General features: G+C 32.9%; 1 protein-coding gene across 2 annotated transcripts; it reads left to right on the top strand.

Moving 5' to 3' along the window:
• Positions 1–1,425: 1,425 nt before the first annotated feature.
• Positions 1,426–21,875, top strand: LOC122022753 (DNA-directed RNA polymerase III subunit 2-like). Of its 2 annotated transcripts, XM_042580852.1 has the most exons (38): positions 1,426–1,576; positions 1,658–1,739; positions 1,817–1,938; positions 2,034–2,126; positions 2,787–2,859; positions 2,967–3,063; positions 3,142–3,194; positions 4,170–4,234; positions 4,956–5,061; positions 5,136–5,246; positions 5,851–5,910; positions 6,024–6,062; positions 6,478–6,528; positions 6,608–6,706; positions 7,324–7,383; positions 7,469–7,561; positions 8,994–9,098; positions 9,172–9,282; positions 9,382–9,498; positions 9,853–9,969; positions 10,064–10,144; positions 11,789–11,893; positions 12,009–12,089; positions 12,170–12,325; positions 12,400–12,444; positions 13,986–14,063; positions 14,126–14,265; positions 14,382–14,469; positions 16,046–16,170; positions 16,239–16,374; positions 16,906–17,036; positions 18,411–18,536; positions 18,606–18,661; positions 19,103–19,173; positions 20,167–20,251; positions 20,357–20,460; positions 21,377–21,505; positions 21,611–21,875. In XM_042580852.1, exons 1-38 carry the CDS (start codon positions 1,557–1,559, stop codon positions 21,659–21,661), a joined length of 3,462 nt encoding a protein of 1,153 aa, XP_042436786.1. In that variant the 5' UTR covers positions 1,426–1,556; the 3' UTR covers positions 21,662–21,875. The 2 variants fall into 2 exon arrangements, with proteins under 2 accessions (XP_042436786.1, XP_042436787.1); XM_042580853.1 differs by lacking the exons at positions 1,426–1,576; positions 1,658–1,739; positions 1,817–1,938 and having other exon boundaries at positions 2,073–2,126; positions 2,969–3,063.
• Positions 21,876–23,146: the final 1,271 nt, after the last annotated feature.

Here is a 23,146-nt window from a genome sequence, read left to right as displayed (position 1 = left end):
CATCAAACAATGAATTATTACAAATAATTTATAAAAATATATAAGATAATTTATAAAATTTTACGATAAAATAGGATCGTTGTCGTCATGAAAAATTAAGAGGTTCAATATTTGGAAATTAAAATCAATGCTGCCCCAATGATCACATATTCAATAATTTATAAAATTTTTTACAACATTAAATTTTTATTATTTTTTTTTGAAAAAGTTCGCACCATGTATATCTATTATATAAGTAAATCATATGGTTGTTTAATTAAATTATTTTGATTTCACTTTTTATTAAATTTTCGCCGACGTCTAAACCCTAAAAACTTATCATGTTATATTTAATATACATTATTTATATTTTATATATAATAAATATATAATTTTTATTGACAATAATAATTTATTAAAAAATTAATATAATTCAACATAATTATTACAAATTATTTATAAAAACATATAAGATAATTTATAAAATTTTACGATAATTAAAATAGAGTCACTGTGGCCATGAAAAATTAAGAAGTTCAATATTTAGAAATTATAATCAATACTTACCCAATGGATCATATATTAAATAATTTATAAATTTTTTTACAACATTAAATTTATTATTAGTTTTTTTTTTGAAAAAGCTCGCATTATATAAGTAAATCATATGGTTAATTAATTAAATTATTTTGATTCACTTTTTGATTAAATTTTCGCCGACATCTAAACCCTAAAATCTTAACTGTTATATTTAATATACATTATTTATATTTTATATATAATAAATATATATTTTTATTGACAATAATGATTTATTAAAAAAGAAATATAATTCAACATGAATTATTACAAATAATTTATAAAAACATATAAGTAATTTATAAAATTTTATGGTAAAATAGTGCCGCTATCGTCATGAAAAATTAAGAGGTTCATTATTTAGAAATTACAACATTAAATTTATTATTAGTTTTTTTTTTTGAAAAGTTCGCACCATGGGTATCTATTATATAAGTAAATCATAAGGTTAATTAATTAAATTATTTTAATTTCACTTTTTGATTAAATTTTCCTACATCTAAACCCTAAAAACTTAATATGTTATATTTAATATACATTATTTATATTTTATATATAATAAATATATATTTTTTATTGACAACAATAATTTATTAAAAAAGTAATATAATTCAACATCAAATAATGAATTATTACAAATAATTTATAAAAACATATAACATAATTTATAAAATTTTACGGTAAAATAGAGGGTCGCTGTCGTCATAAAAAATTAAGAGGTTGAATATTTAGAATCCATGCTTATCCCATGGATGACGTATTCAATAATTTATAAATTTTTTTACAACATTAAACTTATTATTATTTTTTTTTTTGAAAAAGTTTGTTATATAAATAAATCATATGAAACCCTGGAACTCTGTTTTTTTTCCTCCTTTTCACCTAAACCCTAAAAACTCAATCTTCGCTCTAACGGCATACATCCTCTGAGACCGTGAACGCCTTCGCTCTAACTGCCTCTATCATCTGAGATCGTGAGCGCGAGGGCGACGAGCCAAATGACGTTATTGAAGGATGAGTACGTTTTTAGTCGAAGCGATTGATTCTTTAAGCGTCCGAATGCATCCTCACTTCACTTGTTTTTTCGTTTCTTTTGCAGACTCGGTATGAGCACCAGATCGCTCTCAGCCCCGGTCAATTCCGCCGTAGATAAGTTTCCGCTTATCCCTGCATTTTTGAAGGTACTCTTTGTCTTCGCATTTTCTTTTGCTCGTAATCTTGTGGATTAATTTTTGCAGTGGATGGGTCTGGTTTGCAGGTGAGAGGGTTGGTGAAACAACATTTGGATTCTTTTAATTATTTCATAGACCATGGTATCAAAAAGATACTCGAGGCCAATAATTTTCTCGTCTGTCGTCATGACCCCAACTTCTATCTGAGGTAAGACTAGACCAAACTCCTAAAACTTTTTTTTTTTCTCTTTTGTTGAACTTGGGCATGCATGTAATTTCTTTTTCTATGGGCGTTCTGATTAGGTACACTAATATTGAAGTTGGGAGGCCAATGGTTGGTGTGGACCATGCCGTGGAGAAGCTTACTCCACATATATGCCGACTCTCGGATCGAACGTATGAAGTGTTTCTTTTCATTACCTGTGACATAGTTTCTAAGTACAATTAGTACGCATCAAATGTGATGGGTAAAAATGGGTTTATTGTGCATACAAGCTTGTTAGATATGTGCAATAATGATAATAACTCTTTGATTATGTTCTCATGATAAGTGGTTCCATAGCAATTAGTGGGATTTTCATTCCACAAGGCAGTAGACAACTACTCCCTAACATGATCGAAGGGGTCTTGAGCTTCCTTTGTGGAGGTAGATGAGTTTCATGACAAGGAGAAGATCCCTCATCTGAAAGGAGATGGATGAATCTTTAATTTTAGTGCATGGTGGTTCCTTTTTGTTACTATGCGGGCTTTTAGTAAGGAAGAGAAGAGGAGGCATGGAGGAGAAAATAACTTATGATTTTATAGCAAAATAGATGAACAAGGGAACGGTGCTCCATTACTTATTACATTAAACTTACAGCCTCCCTCAAAGCAGGATTGTTGTAGAAAGTCTAACGTTAGGGTTCTCTCTCTCTCTTTTAATGATCAAATTGAGTTGAAATAATAATTATTATTCATCACAGGATATGTATGTGTGGTATTGAGAGCTAGTTTTTCAAATAAAAAATTGTGCTACTTAATTATTGTTCAGTGTTATTCTCATAATGTGTTTTGCAGATATGCTGCACCCATAATGGTTGATGTTGAATACACAATAGCAAATCAAGCAACTAAGAATCCTGAAGTTAAGGTATTTAAAATTTGATGATATGAATCAGTCAGAGATTAGTACTTCCTTGAGAGTGTAAATAACAATTGCCACAATTTTTGAAAAAGATTTCCTCCTTTTTTTGTTAGAGGCTAACCAATTTGGTCATTGGAAGGATGCCAATTATGCTACGAAGTAGCCGTTGTGTTTTGAGTGGGAAGGATGATGTTGAATTATCAAAGCTTGGTTTGTGTTATATTTCTATACTCTGAAATTTGAATAAGTTTGTATATATTTTGATCGAAATGCTTTCTTTTTTTGCAGGGGAGTGTCCTCTTGATCCTGGTGGTTACTTCATTGTTAAAGGAACTGAGAAGGTAATTTAGTTATTCTATTCAGTCTATTCAGTCTTGGATCAACTAATTCTAAGGGACTTTTTAATTTTGACTGGCTTCAAGTTTGGGAGCACCAATTAGGCAAGTTAGTGGGGACCTCAATGGTTTTGCTTTGAGTCTTAGTATTTAATATGTCTTTTTCACTCAATTGATAATTGTGTGTCACATTAAAGTAATTTAAATTCCATTCCTTCTTTTGAGATTTCTTTCCCAAAGCGCGTTGATGCTTGTTATTGCACAACCCAATATGTAATTAGTTTTATTTCCTCGGCTTTTGCTATTGACTTTCTTAGCCAATTTTTGCAATTATAAAATATATTCAAACAATAAAGAAAATTACATCTTGCAATGGAACAATATGCAGTGTTAAAATCAACGTCTCATTCAACGATCTTGCAAAAGGGAGACCTCATCATAGAAAGCTTAGTGATATTGATTGAGTTTATATAAGAGTGGATAAAGTGGATTTTCATTTAATGTTGTCTATTTTATTTGGATTAATTTCTTTTAATATTCTATTTTTTTTATGTCCCTTCCTCCGCTTAGAACTCCATTGCAGATAAGTTGAAATGGAGGAATTGAAGCATTTGCATCATGATTATCTTAATCTTGCACTATCTCTTCTATTGAATGACACTACAAATTATCATGAGGGTGGAAGTATTGTATGTTTGCCAATTATGCTTTTGATGTTTGGTATTATAGCGTTCACAATGGCTACTAACATTTAACTTTGCAATTTAGAATGATAGACTACATCTCTTACCTTTATGTTTTATTTCCGGTATCATTCTTCAGTTTTTTTAAAAGCCTGCCTGTCTTTTACCTTTTCATCTTCTACGCCTTTCAATTTGCTTAATAAATTTTTTTTTTTCCATATTCATTTTTTGTTTCTTTTTCCTTTTTTTTTGAATTATGACCGCATGAGCCAATCATTAATAGTATTGTGCGTTCTAGGTGATTTTGATTCAGGAACAACTCTCTAAGAATCGCATCATCATTGACACTGATACTAAGGGACGGTATGCTTTTCTATTCCTTATCTTCTCTGTATTTATTATTTCTATTTATTTTGATCTATTATGCGATATGACTTGATATCATTATATGTGCTAGTTATTGCAATATTTCTTCCTAGTTTAGAGTTGTGCTTTGGATCTAAGGAATCTTTGATTTTAAGTTATTGCTGAAAAGACAACTCTATCTTTAAGATTTGCATTTCCAAGAGCACCATCATTCTCTTTTCTCTTTTAGTTCTCAGCCACTGCCACTGGAGGTTGAGATCCAATGATTTATATGTAGCTTGATGAAAACCATGTCTACAAATATGCTAAAATGGTAATGGCTGTATATCTTGTAGTTCCTTCATGACTATATATCGCTAGTGATGTTTAAGCTCTGTATGGATAGACTAATCAATCACCACTCAGATAAAACACTTTTGTCTAATGTTACTTTAACCCAAAGAATACCTAAGAGCTTTAATAGATATTATGCACCTTGGTTATTTGCTTTCCGTGTTGTTTTGTTGCACAATGTTTTAATTCCTGTTACTATGGCCATGAATACTATATACTGGGTATTCTAAATTTCTAATGTGTCTAGCAGACTGCTATTGAAAAAAAAGAATACTATACAGTTACCTTTCTCTTGGTAATTGTGTTGTCAATATATTTACCGTTATATAAATTTCTATCCTTTTGTCTGAGCTACTTTTACAATTATCATAATAACTTTGATCAGGGTGGCAGCATCTGTTACTAGTAGCACACATGAAACAAAAAGCAAAACAGTATTCTTTATGGACAAGGGGAAGATTTATCTACAACTCAATCAATTTAATAAGCCGGTAGTAAATCATAAGGCTTCATTCTAAATGTATTCATCATTGGTTGCTTTGTAATCTTGTGTGCTTTTTGATAGATTCCTATCATGGTGATCTTAAAGGCTATGGGAATGGAGAGTGACCAAGAGATTGTGCAAATGGTAGGAAGAGATCCACGATATGGAGATCTTCTCTTTCCTTCAATTCAGGTAGTATATGGCTTCAACAAAAATATGGATTGAACATGTTTCATGCATGCATGTAGGTTCAATTGGTCTACATAGTGTCTTTAACTTGGTTAGAGTAATGAGAACATAGGTTTTATTTCAGTTGAAGGAATGAGGGCATATTTTCATACAACATATGCTTTATTTCACACTTGGTACACTCCGAACTGCCTTCTAGAATGAGTTTTTCTGCCATGATTGCTTCCATTCTTAAAATTAATCAAATGCTCATTTTTAAATGTAAAACCTTCATATATTCCATATGCTCTTCCCTTTTGCACTGCTGCTTTTTGATCCATGATTTTAGGTTTTGATTTTGGATGCATGTGCACAATAATAAAGAAAATCATACATGATTTGCGTAGCTGCTATTATTTTTTTGAAAATACAAAATGTAAATGCAAATTCAGAAAATAATATCGTGGCAATATATATTTTATAATTTTATGTTTTTACTATGATCTTTCAAATTTATTATCTATTGTCCTATTCTATTGTTTATGTTGTACCTCCATTTCTACCTAAGAATGATATTTTCAGACCTGCCCATCCAATGATTTCTCATAATCATTTTTGTGTGGCACAGGAATGTGCATTTGAGAGAATTTATACTCAGCAACAAGCATTAGATTTCCTAGATGGAAAGGTGACCGTCTAAATATTTTGATTACAAATATTTGAAAACTAGTGCCAAGCCTTTTTTTTATTTATTTATGTATTCTCGTAAGACAAAAAAACTCTTTTATTTGACCTTTTCAGATTGGAAGATCTAATCCTACAAATCATGGGAACAAAAAGGTACTTGATTAGTTTTTGTTAATAGCAAACAAACTTGTACTTTGCCTTTATTTTACACATTAGTTCTTTCTAAGTTTTATGTAATTTTGGCATAAATTTCTTATTGTTTGCATAAAAAAATTATTTCAATTCCTTGACGAGTGTCAACCTTTTTTTGTTATTTATAAATCCTTCATATGTCATAGAGAATTTGTTCAATTCATACTAATTTCATATCATTGAATATGATAATTTACAAGGATACTATCACCTCAATCACTATGACAAGTTTGTTAGCCATATTTTCACTTAATTCATATGTCTTGGTTCTTGCGATTGGAAGCGCTATAATTTTGCACTTTCGTTTTATTATTATCATGTTGAACAAGTAGAATACTAGTTTTATTTTAAATTTGACAAATTCACATACTTGCAGACTGGTCTAGCAAAGGTTATTCTTCTCGATGTATTTCTTGCACATGTTCCGGTAAATGATTTTTCTCTTGCCTTAAAGGTGGTAACTTATTCATGAAAAATGAATCTTCATAACTTTGTTTACTTTTCAGCTCTACGAGGGTAATTTCCGTCCTAGATGGATATATGCAGCAGTTATGTTAAGACGTATGCTAGATGCAATTTTGAATACCGATACATTTGATGATAAGGTATGACTATGCATTTTATTTAGATTTTATCTGGTGTTGTAATGTACTTATGTTAGATGGCTTGCTTTCTAAAGTTTCTCTTAGAATTTTTTTTAGAAAAAGAATATTTTATTACTCTTTAGAGTGGCTAGTTTCATGATTATAATACTATGTAAGCTATTTATGATGTGAAAAGGTTGAAGTACTAGCTATTGGTGCTCAATGTATGTCCTGGGATGGGAAAAGATAAAGTTTGTATATTTACTTTTTTATGCTTATAGTGGGCATGATTTTAATCTTTTATTGGTAATATTGTAAAACTTTCTAAATGTATTTTAGAGTGTTTGGAAAAAGTTTGGAATGTTTACTTTGAAGATATCCTTACCATGTGTTGATGTTGTATTTTGCAAAGAGAATTTCTCTTTCGGTCTGAAAATGTAGGTGTAAGCTCATACCCTTTATGTTATTAACTGATGAATTTGATTTTTTTTTCATGATTAATTTGCATGTTGAGTATCTTTCAAATCTAACAATAACTTGAATATCTTTCAAATATGCAAGCATTCATTTTAGCGTAGATTTTTTAAAATTATTTTCGAGATTCATAAATCTTGTTGTTGATTTGCTTTCTATATCAGGATTATTTGGGCAACAAACGGCTGGAACTATCTGGACAGATGATTTCCTTGCTCTTTGAGGTAAGTAGTTGGTGTTAGACAAGTTCATTCTGATCTTTGTTAATAAATCTAGCAGGCTTCTAATATTTATCTAACCATTTTCCAGGATCTGTTTAAATCAATGAACACTCATATTTTAGAGCTTGCGAACAGGGCATATGAAAAGGCTAGCCGCTCCAGTCGTCTGGATTTTACCCATGTAAGTCTGTCTCTCTCTCTCTCTCTCTCTCACACACACACACACACACACACACAAATGAGCTTGAGTTGATTATAGATATTTCAATTTTGAAGTAATCTTAATTGTTCTTTCGCCTGTTCATGCATCTATGCATGTTTACATTGAGAAATGAAGGATCATAGGAAATGGAGCACAGGAGGGATTAAAAGTAAAGGATATGAAAATAAATTTCCCTCTTGGTGTTTATTTGGAAGGATGAGAAAAGGATAAACATGGAGTTTTGATTTCCACACTTTGCTTGGAAAGAAAGTGGCGTCGACAGATTATTATCTTATAAACTTCACTTCTAATCTTTCTCATCACTCATACATTTTTTAGAAATCAATGAATTTCAAGATGTAATTGATCACTTTTCAGTTAATCAGCTTGCCGATGTTTGTCATTTATGACTGGTGGCTAATACACTCCCATCATTTACTAACTCAATTCCTTCCATTTTTTTACCTATTTGGGTGGAATATATGTACTGTAGACTTGATTATCTATCTTTTTTATTTTTTAGTAAATCTAAATTCTATTCATCATTTTTTTACTCCCTTCCTGTTTTTTCCCAAGCAAACATGGTCAAAAAGATTAGGCTGGCTTCTTTTGTCCTATTTGATTTGTGGTGAATAGAAACTTTTTAACGTCACTTTTCTTCCTCCTTTCCTATCTATTTACCACAAATACATGGCCTAAAAGCTTAGTCTATGCCATTTTCCCATATTTGATTTGGGTAAAAGAAATCTGGGTTTGTGTTTCGGTTCTCCCACTGTCATGGCCTGATTTTTTTTTATTCTTTACTTTTATCTTCTGAATTAGGATATCTAGTTGCAGTTTCATCTTATACTAGCTCCCTTAAGTTAAATGAAGAATATCGAATTAAGACATGACAATTATGTTGATCTTTTTAATTTAGAGTATTAGAAACTTTCTTGATCCCATTTAGTCACTTCCAAAATAAATATGAAGAACATATAGAAAAGCACTTCCAAAATAGATATGAAGAACATATACAAAAGCACTTCCAAAATAAATATGAAGAACAAATAGAAAAGCTTAATGGATTTTATTCACGCTTTTCTATATGTTCTGCATATTTATTTTGAAAGCGACTAAATGGGGTCAACAAAATTTCTGCTGGTCTTAGGTGACCATATTAATAGTTATGCACCTTTTGTTATTTATTTATTTATTTATCTTCTTTTCCTGGATAATTTGGTACTATGCTTTGATTTTGATGTGTTGTGTTCTTGCCTTCTTGACATTTTCTTCCTAATGCTTGTTCATTGCCCTTGAGTTATCTGAATTATTCACCTGCACTGTGCTTGTTTTATTTTATTTGTTACCTCCACTAGGACATCCCAGAAATGTAAATATTGTAAATTCTCTTATTTAACTTGATTTACAGTTTCTTAGGCAAAATAATGACATCACATTAGGCTTGGATAGATCCATTTCAACAGGTAATTGGGATTTAAAACGGTTTAAAATGCATCGAAAAGGTGTATCTCAGGTAATTATCTCTGACTTCTCTGTTTTACTTTTGCTATCGAGAAATTATAGTAGCTTACTGCTTAGAATTGTAGGTTGTTTCAAGATTATCATATATAGCAGCGTTAGGCCACATGACTCGAATATCTCCACAGTTTGAGAAGACAAGGAAAGTAAGTGGGCCAAGGGCATTGCACCCAAGTCAGGTAATTGTTTAGTGCTTCTTTGAAGGTTTTCTTGAATTTATCTACATTACTATTATTATATTAATTTGGTGTTTGTTCATTGGATGTTATTTGAAACAGTGGGGCATGCTTTGCCCATGCGACACTCCTGAAGGAGAAGGTTGTGGGTTGACAAAAAACTTAGCTTTGTTGACACATGTTACAACTGACGAGGAGGACGGTCCACTGATTTCTCTGGTTTGATTACTTGAACATTTTTGATCACACACACATCATAAGATCTACAACTTTAAGATATTACATTTCTTTTTAACTTGAAAGCAACACCAAATCTATTTTTATTGCATGAACAAAATTATTTATGTGTTTATTGGTTAGTTTGTAAACGATGCATGAAATGACCTTCTTACTTTTATTAACAAATGAATGTATTTTGAATCAAACACATCTTATCTTGTCTGAAAGTAGGTTCAGTAATTTGTACATTCACAGACATTGTATAGATAATTGATATTTCCTTTATAAGGATATTCTCTGTATCTTTGAATCTCTCTCACTTCTCTCATGGAGCTCTTAATTTTTCCCTGGCAGTGCTACACTCTAGGTGTTGAAGATTTAGCACTTTTATCTGGCGAGGAGCTTCACTTACCAGGATCTTTTTTGGTTATGTTTAATGGGCTTATACTTGGAAAACATAGACAACCAAAGGTTCATCAACAATTATTAACTTTGTTTCATAGACTTTACATGCACTTGGTCTCTGATTACATTTATGTGAAATCATTTTATCTTGAATTGACAGCTATTTGCCGGTAACATGAGAAAGCTCCGTAGACGTGGTAAAATTGGGGAGTTCGTCAGCATTTTTGTGAATGAAGAACAGGTAGAAGTTGCTTTCTAGTGTATTTAATTCCTTAGGGATTATGGACAAGTATCAGCTATTCCTTTTAAACTAGTCTATATTGAAATTAAGTCATACACGTTTGATGAGCTATGATTAGGGTTATTCAGTAAAACCAACTATTCCTTTGCATTTGAATCAATCAATTATGTCTTTTACTGTTCCTTTATTACCATCCTAACTTTATAGCTGACACTACATGCTTCATGCTTGTGTCATACCAACAAAATTGGAATCGCCTTTAAAATGTATATTCCCCTTCCAAAAGTTCTTGTAAAGCATATGTAAACCATTCTACCTTTTCACCTTTATATAGTTTTTATTATGATAATCTTTATTATACACAAAATTTTATGGCCATATTTTTACCAGCTGTACATTGCAATATTCTATTTAGGACTTGAATATTTTTTTATCAGGAGTGAAATTGGCATATTCTGCTGCATCTTCTGAATAGTGTATTTCCTGTTCCAGAAGTTTTTGAATGTGCTGACTTTAATTATTCACTATTGGTAGAATTGAAATTTGATCCTTTTTAAAATGTAGTTCTGTCACTTGATAAAGATGAATATGTCAAAAATAATATTATTATTCTTGTCATGGAATGTGGACATAATATGAGCTGATTAAAACTACTAGAAAACTAAAGCTACAAGTTCCTTCTTGTGGATACATTGATGCCTTAGATTGTTCAAACTTGGTAGTTCTCATTCTGGCTTAGATCTCAAATTGAGATGGTGATATCGGACACCATAAAAATCTTAATCATTAGCATTCATGTTAGATTATTAAATTATGGATTGTATCGAAGCCAAGGTGCTCATTCCTAATATGGATAAACATGATGGCCCATGGTATGCTTGTATTTTGGGCATGTCCCTTCCAAATACCAAGTCATTTTGGCCTCACTCCACTTTCAATTTGTCTACATACTGGAATAGGAGGTCTTTTGATTCAATCATGATAATTAGGCATGTAGTTTTGAGTCATTATGTTTGTATGGAGTCATGTTAAGTTCATGTGTGCTAGATGCCCATAATTAGACAATGACATTGAGACATGTAGTGGTTCTTTTTGTGCTAGCATTAGAGAAATGTTCCCTGCCAAAAGGTTCCATCTAACATTTTGCTGCAGGTTTACATATTTAGTTTAATATGAAAAAAATGTGGAAGCAGTGATAATGGGTACTTTGGAGTTTGTTCTTTTGATGACTTGGAGTTGGATGCCCATCATTTACTTCTCATTGTGACTCTCCTAATGTTGATTCTTTCATCGTAAAGATTCATGCCCCCTTTCAGTTAATGTACCTATCAACATTAGTTTTTGCAACCTAGGAGAAGTCTGTGCTACAAGTTGAGACCACAAATGATTACAGCAGTAATGCTTTTCGTATCATGATCATTTTGTCTAAATAGGACTCTTTCATATGATATTTCAATTACATTAATGGATTACTTTTTGTATCATGCAGATTTTATCTAAATAGGATACTCTTTGATATGACATTCTTCAGCGAATGAGAATCCTGTCTTGTGAAGATTTTGCCATAAATGTGACTGCTTTTTGGTTTGCCATTTTCTTTCATGCACCTGAAAATGATTTTGTTTGTCGCCTTTTTCTTTGAAGAATTGTGTTTATATTGCCTCGGATGGTGGTCGGGTCTGTCGTCCACTAGTTATCGCTGACAGAGGCATATCAAGGATCAAGGATTATCACATGAAAGAATTACAGGTTTTATGTTTATTTGAAGTTTTTCCTTATTTTGGGTTAATTATTGATCTCTCTTTATTCTCTTTAGTAGGCATATAAAATTGTGGTTTCTGAAACTTTTGTCATTGTATTGTAGCTTGGAATTCGTACTTTTGATGATTTTCTTCGGGATGGATTGGTTGAATATCTTGATGTCAATGAAGAGAACAATGCATTGGTTTGTTAATCTGCTACTGCCATGCTCATTTTGTCATTTGAAATTGTCATATTCACTCTCTGGTACACTTCTGTTGACAGATAGCGTTGTATGAATGTGAAAATGACACAGATGATTCTGAAAAGAAAAAGTGTGATATAACCCACATAGAGATTGAGCCTTTGACACTTTTAGGTGTTTGTGCTGGTTTAATTCCTTATCCTCACCACAACCAATCTCCACGTAATACATACCAGGTTTGGTTGAGCTGCCTTTTAGTCTGATTTCAGCTTAGCTCCACACTAATTTCTGAAACAAATTCTTGTTGTAGTGTGCAATGGGGAAACAAGCTATGGGTAATATTGCTTACAATCAGGCAAGTAAATTATAGATACAACTTTAGTAACATATTGATTTATTGATTTATGTCAAAATTCTCATATCCTATGGTCATAGCACATGTGAGTACTAACTTACCCAATTGTTTGGGGAAAGTGAATTTAGTCTCTATCCAAATTCTTGGACATTTTAGGACTAGATCTTTTAAGGCAAATGCATTGATTTGCTGCCTCAAGCATTCTTATTGAGCTTTTCTATATGCATATTCCTACATCCTGTTAAAATGATTTGGCTGATCTCAATTCATTCAACTATGGTTGTTAAAGTTTGTATTGTTATCTGGATCACATAGTTTAAAACTTCTGAATATTCATTTGCGTCTGACGGATAGGAACAACAAAATTGAATTAGTTGGAAAATAAAAAAAACATGACATGACATTCGAACCAAGCAATTTATTAGTTTATTGATATATCACATTAATTTTTTTTCTCATTATGAGAAACTTAGATCAGGATCTAGGTATTATTTCGAGGATGTGCGATTGTGTGTGAGGAGAAGAGTGTTGTTGTTTGACATTCTTGTGGAGGAACATATTGCAAGAGAGCAGTGGAGGAGAATGAAGCTTCAACTTCTTCCGACATTGTGTAGAGAGTCGTCAATGATGCAAGGCAAGGAGAAGAGCATTGTTCTTTGTTGTTCGCAAGGAGGACAAATGAGCAAGTGACTAGATGAGCATGAAGTTTCATTCCACGCTTGGGAATGAAGGCTTTCTTCAGCGTTCGAAGCAAACTTATTAATCAATGAGCATGAAGGTTCATTCCACTCCTCAACGAAGAAGGATCATTGAGCAAGTGACTGGATTATTATTATAAATAATAATAATAACAATCTATAGTTATTATAAATAGTTTGAGAATTAATTAATATTAGTAAAATATTAATTAATTAAATTAATTAATCTAACTCATTTATTCAATCATATGATTAAATTAATTAAATTTAATAACATAATTAATCGAATTATTTGAGATTATATTCAAAGTTAGTCATTTTTTTTAATTTAATAGAAATCACAGATCAAATTTGATTAAAATAAATCAGAGTATAACTTAATTAACCTAGTTATTTGGAGTATTCTGAAATAGTTAAGAGTTTTTCTTACAACACTTTGGAATTCAACCTGGAGCCCATTTCTAGTTCGGTTCAGGCTTATTGGTTCAGGTCTGTTTATCCCCAACCCTAACGACAGTGGTTACTTTCTATTGATTTTTGTGTTGCTTGAGTATTTCAATTAGTTCTTTTGGACAAGATGCTGACAACAAAACGAAGAAGTTTTTTGCTGGGTGAAGTAACTGATGCCAATGTAAATGCATAGTGATCTTAGGTTTGTTGTATTATTTGTTTATGGGCTGCTGTCTGTTATATTCTGGCATGTTATGCATATATTCATGTTAGATCTTTATGGCATTTCAGAATCACTTATAGTTGCCCTAGCGATAGAAATGCTAGCACTGGATTGCAGGATATTTATAATTGCCAAGATATTTATTCTTTGACCTGTATTCATTCTTGCAGCTTTGTCGAGCGGATTCTTTGCTTTATTTGTTGGTGTATCCCCAACGCCCATTGCTGACAACAAAAACAATTGAACTGGTGTGCATTTTCCCTGTTCTGATGGGTATGCTTTATGAGTTGTCTCTAACATTTTTTACCAGGTTGGATATGATAAGCTAGGAGCTGGGCAGAATGCAACTGTCGCTGTTATGAGTTACAGTGGCTATGACATTGAGGATGCAATTGTCATGAACAAGTCGTCTCTTGATCGTGGTTTTGGCCGTTGTATATCAATGAAAAAGTATCTTAACTGTTTTCCTTTGCCCATTTTATCTTTTGTCTTGTTTTCTGGCTAAATTGTAAAATCTTTGGGAATTTCTTTTTATATGGTTTTGTCATAAAAATAATCTTTTGTAGGTATACGGTAGTAAAAGAGATCTATGGTAATGGTGCCACAGACAGAATAGTTAAGCCAAGGAAGGATAAGGAGAATCAAAGAATGCAGGTATTTTGGTTGAAAATTCTGTTTTTTGGGGTTTGTTTATGAGCAGTCTTTATATTCTTGAACTTTTAAAATCTTCTTGTAAGACTTGTAACATTTAATTTCGTGGTTATTCTTTATTTTTATGTTGGTTGACATCTGTAGTGCAGATTATTTGAATTAAATGGTTTTTGTTTTTATTACTATATCTTGTAATATGAATGAATATTAGCATGCATGTTTCTTCTTTGAAAAGATCTGATAAAAAAGCACTACTTTCAATTCCTAATTGTTATCTCAGAGCACTACCCAAATTTGTCGATGTACAAAGTCAAAACTTAATAGTTATGTAGACGAGAAAAAATGGGGATAATAATTAAGAGATGACATTTTTTTTGAATGGATCATCTTTTATTGGGTCAGGTATCAACTCTATGGCAGACTTGTTCACATTTTTTTTTATGAGTTTGTGTTTTCTTGTTTGACGTATTTGTTTGATTATTCATTATCAATCTTACTGAATAAAGAAACCATTTTAAGAACACCACCACTATCTCAGTGAATGGAAGCAAGTGGAAAGACATTGCAGTACTTATACACAACGCTATGATCAATACACACGAAATGTAACAAAGTAAACTGGTCCTTTATCATGCTGCTCCTTGGAACTTCAAGGTTTGCTAACAGGTATTACGATCAAGTGATTAGTTTCTTGACATTAGGAATTACTTGTAGCTTCGCTGGGTATAGGAAAGAGATCATGTTGTAACACATACACATTCAATTATTGTGCAAAAATTACTCAATCAAATTTATTAAAATGTGTAATTATAAAGTTAATGAGTTAGGTTTTGTTCAATCTGTTGCTGAGAAGAGAGGGTCTCATATAACCACTCTTTTCTCCGACCTGGATGAATCTAAGCAACCATCTCTTTGTTCTCTATCCAATCCAGCCTCTCTTGTAAATCAAATTTTAGCAAGTAGGATCATTGGTTTGATGTTCAAATTTTCAATTGAACTATATGGGGGTTTGCTTATGCCTAAACCACAACAGGGATTGGCAACCACATTTACCTGTTTTCTTCATCAGTGATGGTTGTGATTGCCTTTGTACTTACTAGTTCCTACCAAAGTAAAAATGGAAAGAAAAAACTACTTGCAATATCATGTAAATTGTCTGCACCCACACTGTATGAGTAGTATTTGACAATAGGGAAGTGATGATATGAAAGAGGAAAAGGGAGGAAACCTATTGCTAGAGAGATTGTGGGGGTAGTCTTCTGTTGCAATGCAAGCAAGACCTGGAATCTGAACTTTGGGGGAGAGATAAAGAAATCTATTTAAAAAGTTTCAGTGAGTTTTTGTATATGCATTTTGTGATTGATTAGACTGTTATGTACTAGTCACTTAGCAAATGCTAGCTAGTTTCTAACGCGATGTTAAATATCAGAATCTCATCTCACTATATCTTTCAATTTCAATTTCAAATTCATTTCTGTTTCTTTTCTCACTACTTTGTGTTGCTAAATTTTCTGCTACTTGCCACATTTCCATCTAGATTTCCTCAATTTAAAGCGTTGATACATTCGGTTCTGAACAGATATTAGATGGTGATGGAATTGCTGCTCCCGGGGAGATAATTCGGAACAATGACATTTATGTTAACAAAGAAAGTCCAATAAATACCAGGGAGAGAACCGGTGGTCCAACGGGTTTAAAAGATGAGTAAGTGTTACTTCCCTACAATTTCAAGAAGTGCAAAGAGATGATAATGTGGTATCCTTCCATTCCAGAGAGTACCGAAAAACACCTGCTGTGTACAAGGGCCCTGAAGGTGAAACTTGTGTGGTTGATCGCGTGATACTTTGCTCGGATGCTAGTAACAAGTTATGTATCAAATCTATCATCCGCCACACTCGGAGGCCAGAGGTGAGTTTATTAGCTGAATGCTCAAGAGCCATATTTTATTGTGAAACTGATCAACTTTTTTCATCACATATTGTCCGTTAAAGGAATTTTGCATATGAATGTAGCATACTGAAAATTTGCTAGCAGTTGTTAGATAATCAACTATCTTTTATGACATAGTCTCATGGAAATCCACAAAAAGTAGTTAGATAATTAATACAAGTATACAACCATCTTATCTAATACAATAATCATCAAATGTACCCATTATTTTTCAAATAACATCTTGCATTGAGGAAAGGGTAGGTGTTTCATTTGTAAACTTGTGACACACTATTTGATTCTTAAGTCGTCAAGCAATTTCCATCCAATTTAAACCATGTGGAGAAGGTTAGGAATTTGTCTATATAGTGTTCTTTATCATCATCATCATTAAGTCATGGCTATCCCCACTATTTGAGGTCAACTTCCTGGATAGTATTCCGCATTGAGCTCTATTATATCACTAGTGTATTGTTCTTTCTATAACATTTGAAATTATTCCTTCTCTAGCTAGGGGATAAATTTAGTAGCAGACATGGACAGAAAGGTGTTTGTGGTACCATAGTTCAGCAGGAAGATTTTCCATTTTCGGAGCGTGGGATATGCCCTGATTTAATTATGAATCCACATGGATTTCCTAGGTATTAACCTCTATTTCATTCTTGTTTGCAGTTTAGAGCTTTTCCATATTTATCATGAACAACTATGAACTATTTGACATGTCTGAAGCTACTGCCATGTTCATACACAATTTATACATTCATTGTTCTGTAGTCTGATATATTAGTTTCTGTTGTTTTTTCCCCTACTGGTTTATCAAAACATTTGCACTTATCAATTCTTTATTTGGATCTGAGAATAATCTCGTTTTTTAACATAATCCTTTTTGAATAAGGGTTGGTTCGTTAAATATGCAAAAGGCAGTTGACTATTTGTTGATCCTTTACCAAGTAAAAGAAATGTCTTCCTTTTGTTATCTATTTTGTGTTCACAGTGTAATTATGACTATTCAGCATAAGTTATGATGAGAGTTTTAGAAAAAATATGGTGACAAGGTCATGTATCTTCCTTGGATACTAATCTAATAGACTTTGTTTTGTGAAAATTTTGTGCTAGTCTAACTTTGCGCGTCACTGCTGCAATTTGCTCATTAGTCTTATCTCTCATTTGATGTGACACACTTGTATGCAATGAACAGTGTTACAATATAATATGTAGTCACGATCTGTTGTACATGGATGATGCATGGATTGAAGGAGATTTCCATGTTCCATTACATAGAAAATCCTATACCCAGGCTTTTCTTTCCTGTAGATTGCAAGGGTTAGGAATATGGAAAAGTGCTAAACTTTTTAAGATTTTTGTAATGACAGTTTGCACTTGTGGTGTATCACTTGCCACAACACAATTGTAATGCCTAGTTCCTTAGCCACAGGAATGCATTTGCTTAGACATAGCCAGCAGTCGGTAGAAATTGCAGTCACCAAATTCTACTAGTCATAGTGGTTACTTGAGTGCCACACTAGGCTAGACTATGATCTCATTTTTGCTCCTTGTGTATCTTGAAGGTCCGAACTAGCAAACTTGTTCGCAAAGGGATTTAGCAGTCCTTAATTTCACACATTAATTACCAACTGATAAAATAGTATTTATGGCCATTTCTACTAGTCAGAAAATAATATCAATTAGAGGATTAATTTGTGGCCATTTCTCAGGGATTCGTTTATTTTTGTTGGTATTTGGTTCATTATTTATGATTCTTATTCTTGTCTATTATATGAATTCCCTAATTAAAGGGTTTGTTTTTTTCCTCTTTTGTTTTTCCTGAAATTTCTCTACAGTCTACACTGTATTCATAACCTTTTATTTATATGTTGTGGAGATCATATTAGTATTCTCCCAAGATTTCTTTCATTGATTTTCCTATTATTGCTTTAAATCTCTTCATACTTTGGAATATAGATTTGTACCTTCAAAACATAATTACTGGCTCTAACATCAGTTGCAATTAATAGTCGGATGACAATAGGCAAAATGATTGAGCTTCTTGGTGGAAAAGCTGGAGTATCTTGTGGTCGATTTCATTATGGTAGTGTATTTGGAGAACCTGGTGGCCATGCCGATAAGGTTGAAGACATAAGGTGTGTTTTCTTTTAATACATTAGATCTCTGGCTGTGACCATGTACTTACAATTTTTGTAAAATTCCAGCAAGACACTTGTGAAGCATGGATTTAGCTATAGCGGCAAAGATTTCCTCTACTCCGGTATGTTTTCTCTTATAAGAAATTATGTCAAGAAATTGTGTTTAAGCTTGTTTTACCAGTAGTTTAATATGAAGTAAATAAAATTTGGAAGGAACTTGATGAAATTTTCTCTATTTTGATACCAAGGCTTTTCATAATGTTGTTTTGATTTGCATGCGCTTACAAGTGGCTTGGGTTTGTCTTGGAAAGCTTTATGTAATTTGATAGCTAAGTTGAAAAGGTCCATGATCTAGCTCATGAAAAAAAAATGGAGGAGCATGAGTTAGCCTGAAAATGAGTACAATGCACATTGTTTATTGTTTTGGTAGCTACTTGTTTATATGCTTAAAATTTTTTGTCCACTCTATGTTTTTTGTTGATTCTCGCGACCTTTTCCTTAACTGTTATTTCAACTTGTGCTGCTGACCAGAAAATATTTGACATGTAATTTGAATGTTCCAGGCATTACAGGCTTTCCATTACAAGCATACATTTTCATGGGACCAATCTACTATCAGAAGTTGAAACATATGGTAATTGTACACATATTTCATTTCTCATTTGTCCTCCTTGCAAAGAGATTTGGCAAACTTTCAATGAGATTATCTCGTTCCTGAATTGTTTCTTTGCTATCAAAATGTTTTTGTGATTCATGGTCTGTGTAATGTTGTTGTTAGGTATCAACAATGCTACTAATTATTGTTTGGTAAGACAAAAATTTAATTCTATAATCATACTTGGAACTAAAAATCTTTGATTGTCTTCGTATTCTTAAGACTGTTTTAGAGTTCTGTTCATTGTCAACAAGTCATCTGAGGGTTGTACAAAGTGTGATCAATGCTTAAAAAGGATATCAGATACCACCCCTAGCCTTAAGGATATATTACTGGCACTATGTAGAAACATTCTCTTAGCAAATTTGAGTCGAACGTGCAATCTTATCCGTAGGAGAAAAATTATGAAGATAATCAACACCATAAATTTCTGTTTATCTCTTTTCCTCCAATTGAGCCCTTGATTGGTTTACAACCTTCTGGTGATGTTTGCAATGTAAACAACACCTCTACCTGCGGGTTTATAAAGAGGGTGGAAGAGAAATTAGTTCCAAAATGTCATTGAGGACTACAAAGAAGAATAAAAAATATAATGTGGAATTGCGTGTGTACTTTTGTAGTAGTGTATTTGCAATGTTATTTTCTAACAACAACAGGAAGGTCTAAATTAAAGTTAGCTCAGGGACTAAAATTGGCGACGCGAGGGTAGTAGAATCTCAAGAGGTTACATGCTTAGATCTTGTAGGTTTGTATTGTTTTAGGTTCTGTTACTAGTATGGGGAAGAAAATGAAATAGGAACAGACAATGGAGTATGCATGATTGAATCCGACAATAAAGTAGGAACAAGAAGGATTTCCTTATCAAACTTAGAAATATCTGGTCTGATCTTAGTTTTCAATCGCATTTCGAACGTATGGTATTTCAGCATAGACTTTTTGGTAAATAATGTTCATCATCTTCTTGACCTACAGGTAATTGATAAAATGCATGCTCGCGCCACAGGGCCTCGTGTGATGCTGACTAGACAACCTACTGAAGGAAGAAGCCGAGATGGAGGTTGTTTGATCATAATTATGTTTGAAACTGACAGCAAATGGTGGTGGTTTGAATCTTCAACTAAAAGTTTCTTTTCTTGAAAAAAAATTTGTCTCCCTCTTGCAGGACTGCGTCTAGGAGAAATGGAACGTGACTGTTTGATAGCATATGGTGCGAGTATGTTGATATTTGAACGTTTGATGTTGTCCAGTGACCCATACCAAGTTCAGGTACTTGAACAAGCTGAAAAGTGCCGTTGGATCAATATTGGTTCATATTAAAACTTTTGCCCAGTAATTTTCTACATTAAATGTGGTTTATTTTCCCAGTTTGGCAAATTCCTAGAATAGATTTGCAGGCACATCAGAAGGATGTTATCAAACTTGTGGGTTGACTTGGTTGGTAGGGACTGAGTTAGAAACAAAAGTTGGGAGAGTAGAATTCGTTGACTCGCCTGACCTGATTTCATCAAGTCAGGCCAGGGTAGCAAATCCAGTGTGTCAAATCTTGAATCCTAGGACACACGTCAGATAGGGAAAACATCCTTAATGAGGCAGCTCCTACCTATGGCTGAGTACAAAAAATCTGAACTCTTATGAAGTTCTTTTAAGTTAATCCTACATAGTCTTTGACATGCAATAAATGATACAGTAGATATAAGTAGGAAAAAGTAATCGATTAGTTACCTGTAAAACCTTACTTTTTATTTTTATTTTTGAAACTACTTCGATACTCAAACCACCTGAAATCTATGAATTCTTTTCTCACCTGAATCTGATCATAGCTGGATCGGTATGTTTCATGTAGCACCTCTGACAATCTGGATAAAGATGTGTACTTGTTAGTAACATGTACCCTATGCATACAGGTAATGTAAATCCCGTTAAAGTCTCTTGCATTTGTTCCTACAACAGTTCCATGTATCCACTAATGTGGAACAACATTGAACTGTAAGTAGATTTTAATCAAACCAGGAGTGTGTAGTTATTGAAAGTTAGGACCATGCCCATTATCATTTTTCGTCATCTGTAATTTTCAAAATCACTAGTATATTTCTTGTTTTGATATCCAACATATTGTTGGAAAACATTTTGGCTTTGGATTTTAAACTATCAGTTACTGACTTTAAAATCATTATCCTTCCAGGTCTGCAGCCAGTGTGGTCTCTTAGGGTACTATAACTACAAGTTGAAGACGGCATTTTGTTCAATGTGTAAAAATGGCAAAAATATATCCACCATCAGACTTCCATACGCCTGCAAGCTTCTATTCCAGGCAAGAACTTATATTGTTATATAGTGTCGTTCCATGTCATTTGCTTGTCTGATGTAGGATGAATGGTCTCATATTATTCCTTTTGTCTTTCTCCTGTGTTATCAGGAGTTGCAGGCCATGAACGTCGTTCCACGTTTGAAATTAGTTGAAGCATGAGTACAAGTGGATGTTCTGCTTAAAGCATATCATTGAGGAGGAAAGAGGTGCCTGTGAGAATAGAAGAATGATAGTTTTGTAAAAAGATTAAAATGTTTGACCTTGAACTGTTTTATTTTGGACCTTATTCATGTAATTATAATCAGAAACCATTAGAAAAACAAATTTCTTTCAGAAGAGAAGGGCAAAGCTGAATCTTGTTTTATACTCCAAATATGTTGAATTGTCGAGCTTTAGTTAATATGGTAGCTTAAGTTAATCAAACCTCAAGAAACTGTGCTTTGCCAGTGCTTTCTTGCCATGTTGCCAGTTTTAACAGCCAATTAATCCTTCCATGAGGGAAAGATTGCTGATCCATGAATCCCGGTCCTATAAACTACTACACCGTTGCTAGTAGTTGACCTCAGTGATCAAGTGCCATTTTGTTAGGGAGAATACACGCTATCACGTTGTCTGGTGGACAGATAGGATGTATACAAAATATAATGAGAAATAAGTAAAACAGTTCCTAAGGTATACCAATACACCATTAACTGCAGGCGAAATATGTTAACATGATCTATCTCTTATAGTAAAATTGCACTTGTAATGTAATGCAGAAACAAATAAAGTAGTAACAATCTCATCAAATAGAATATAATCTCACTATGGTATAGTCACGAGCTTAGATAATTGATAGGATATTCAATATGTTACATACGAGCTTTGATAACTGATAGGATATTCAATATAGTACATTATGACATGATCTTACTAATGTTAGCGGTTCAATAAAACTACTACACCGTTGCTAGTAGTTGGCCTGAGTGCTCAAGTGCCATTTTATTAGGGAAGGTGGAATTGAAGAATGCTAGATGGTTGGCTGGCTTGTTCAAAGTTTTTGCCTGTGTTAAGATTCAACATTTTGCACATTTACTCCAGAACTCTAACTGACACAAAACAAGTTCTATCTAATTCATAGATTCTAAAGTAGCATATTGAACTCGTAGTAAACTTTGGTCACAAGCAACATTTCAATCATAACATAATAAAACTAAAGATCATCCAATTGTTATCAGCTAGAACTACAATCAAATGAGTGTAGCTGAACCTTCTCATAACATCTCAGAAACTCAGCATTCAAGAACGATAAAATGACACAATTTTGTGAATAAGATTGGTAGCTTTTGGTTCTCATAAATGGGTTTCACATGATGCACCATCCCTACCTCTCCCCTGCAGAGGATTCTTGTGATCAAAGTTTTGGCATCTATTCACATGCAAAGCTATACTATGCAATCTAACAGCTTCCTGGAAACTTCAAGGTATCAGGTAAAGAACCCTCTAATAGTCCATGAGAAAGATGGTGTGGTTTCATTGTGTTAATCTTGTTGTTTTTCTCTAAACATTCTTCTGGTTTCCCTCTGATAGGTCAACTCGCAATCAAGGCATTGTTACTGTATGGACAGATATGATTGGAGAGTAGTAGTCAATCACGCACAGGGC

The sequence above is a fragment of the Zingiber officinale genome, chromosome 9B, assembly GCF_018446385.1.
Source record: "Zingiber officinale cultivar Zhangliang chromosome 9B, Zo_v1.1, whole genome shotgun sequence".
Lineage (NCBI taxonomy): Eukaryota > Viridiplantae > Streptophyta > Magnoliopsida > Zingiberales > Zingiberaceae > Zingiber > Zingiber officinale.
Note: the sequence above shows the minus strand (reverse complement) of the source record. Positions and strands in the feature narration are given on the sequence as shown.